Consider the following 1575-nt stretch of genomic DNA (forward strand, 5'->3'; position numbering starts at 1 on the left):
CTGAGCCAGCATCCCTGGCTGCGCCTCGCTGCTTCCCTGCCCGCGGAGAGCAGCTGCTGGAGCTTGGCTCTGCCAGGTGCAGGCCGAGCTGCAGCTCTCCAGAGTGGCTTTGCTTCTTGACTCTGTATTTGCTTTCCCACTAATATGTGGAGAAGACTCGGCCTGACAGCTCAGCCCTCCGGCTAGTGCAGACACCAGTGCCATCCTGGACACGGCCAGCTGCTTCTGAGCAAGTTGTGTCCGCTCTCTCTGCCCACCCATCACCTTCTGCAAGAGGTTGTCCTCCTTGGGAACGATGGCAGCTCCAACAGGTGCATGAGGAAGCTGAAAAATGGGCTTTGTCCCAGGTCCTGGAAGTCAGATGAGCTGAACATGTACAGCCTTCAGTCACATAGGATGGCTCTCCTGTTGTGTTTGCTCTTGTAATGACAGGGTGCAAGCGGTGGCTGCACTACCTTGTCTCTAGTGATGATTTCCATAGGGTCCACAGAGAGGAATAAAGTTTTCACCAGTAATTTAAAGGTTAAAACCTAAGAGAAGGGTGGGGAGGTGTACAGGGCTGTTACAAGAGCAAATGCAGTTTGATCTACAGTTTCCTTAGGAGACTGAAATAGTTATAAATAAACTAATGGCCAGTGCTAGATATTCCTGTGCCCTTTTCCCTCCAGGTGAAGAATTGGGAGCTGCTGCAGGTAAGACAGAAAACATCACCAAGAACAAGTTACCAGTGTCAGTGCCTGTGCTTCTGGGTTCTTTGTCAGACTGGCCTTAGCACTGACTAAATATCCAACATCTGAGACTGGTCCCATAGCTAGTGATGCCAGTATTTACGTATATATGATACAAATATATCCATAGTGATAGGAACAGATAAGGGGAAGTCAGTGGTGATCTCAGTGGGACTCCTACTAATCAGACCAACTCCAGCTGCCAACTGTCACCTCCGAGCAAGTCTGCTCCTCATCTGCTGGGTGCTGTGAAGTGAGAAACTGCAGCTGGAGGCATTTTCTTCTTGGTAAAAGGAGGATTGGTCTGATAACATTGCTCCTTCTTTCAGGGGCCTTCCTCATCCCCTATTTCCTGACGCTGGTGTTTGCTGGGATTCCTCTCTTCCTGCTGGAAACAGCTCTGGGCCAATATACCTCTGTGGGCGGACTGGGAGTATGGAAATTAGCGCCCATGTTTAAAGGTACCGTACTGTCAGTTTGTGAAGGCGATCGCACATGGGTACAGACAAGAACCCTTTAGTGGTTTGGGAAGCAGAGTGGTAAATCCCTGGGGACTGGGATGGGGTGGCAGGTGAGGGGAGTTTTTTCCTGCTGCCTTTATCAAGCTGTCCTTGACCCTGGTGTCCAGTGTCACTGACAGCACTGTGCTCTGTTCAAGCAGTCCTGCGTGGTGACAAGGCACTTCATGAGCAGCAGAGACTGTGATGGAGAGGCTTTGCTTGCAGAAGACATCCCACAAGTCTCTCAGTGTAGAGTTACTTTAATTCATAGAATCACAGAATGGTTTGGGTTGAAAGGGACCTTAAAGATCATCCAGTTCCAACCCCCCTGCCATGAGCAGGGACAC

General features: G+C 50.2%; 1 protein-coding gene across 1 annotated transcript in view; it reads left to right on the forward strand.

Annotated features, from left to right (window-relative positions):
* The window catches only part of LOC104514721 (sodium- and chloride-dependent GABA transporter 1-like), a 22977-nt gene that overhangs the window by 4061 nt on the left and 17341 nt on the right, over positions 1-1575 (forward strand). Inside the window, exon 2 of the mRNA XM_010158472.1 lies at positions 1058-1189. Coding sequence (XP_010156774.1) covers positions 1058-1189 — 132 coding nt within the window. The remainder of the gene's footprint in view (positions 1-1057; positions 1190-1575) is intronic.

The sequence above is a fragment of the Eurypyga helias genome, unplaced genomic scaffold (assembly GCF_000690775.1).
Source record: "Eurypyga helias isolate BGI_N326 unplaced genomic scaffold, ASM69077v1 scaffold17369, whole genome shotgun sequence".
Taxonomy (NCBI): domain Eukaryota; kingdom Metazoa; phylum Chordata; class Aves; order Eurypygiformes; family Eurypygidae; genus Eurypyga; species Eurypyga helias.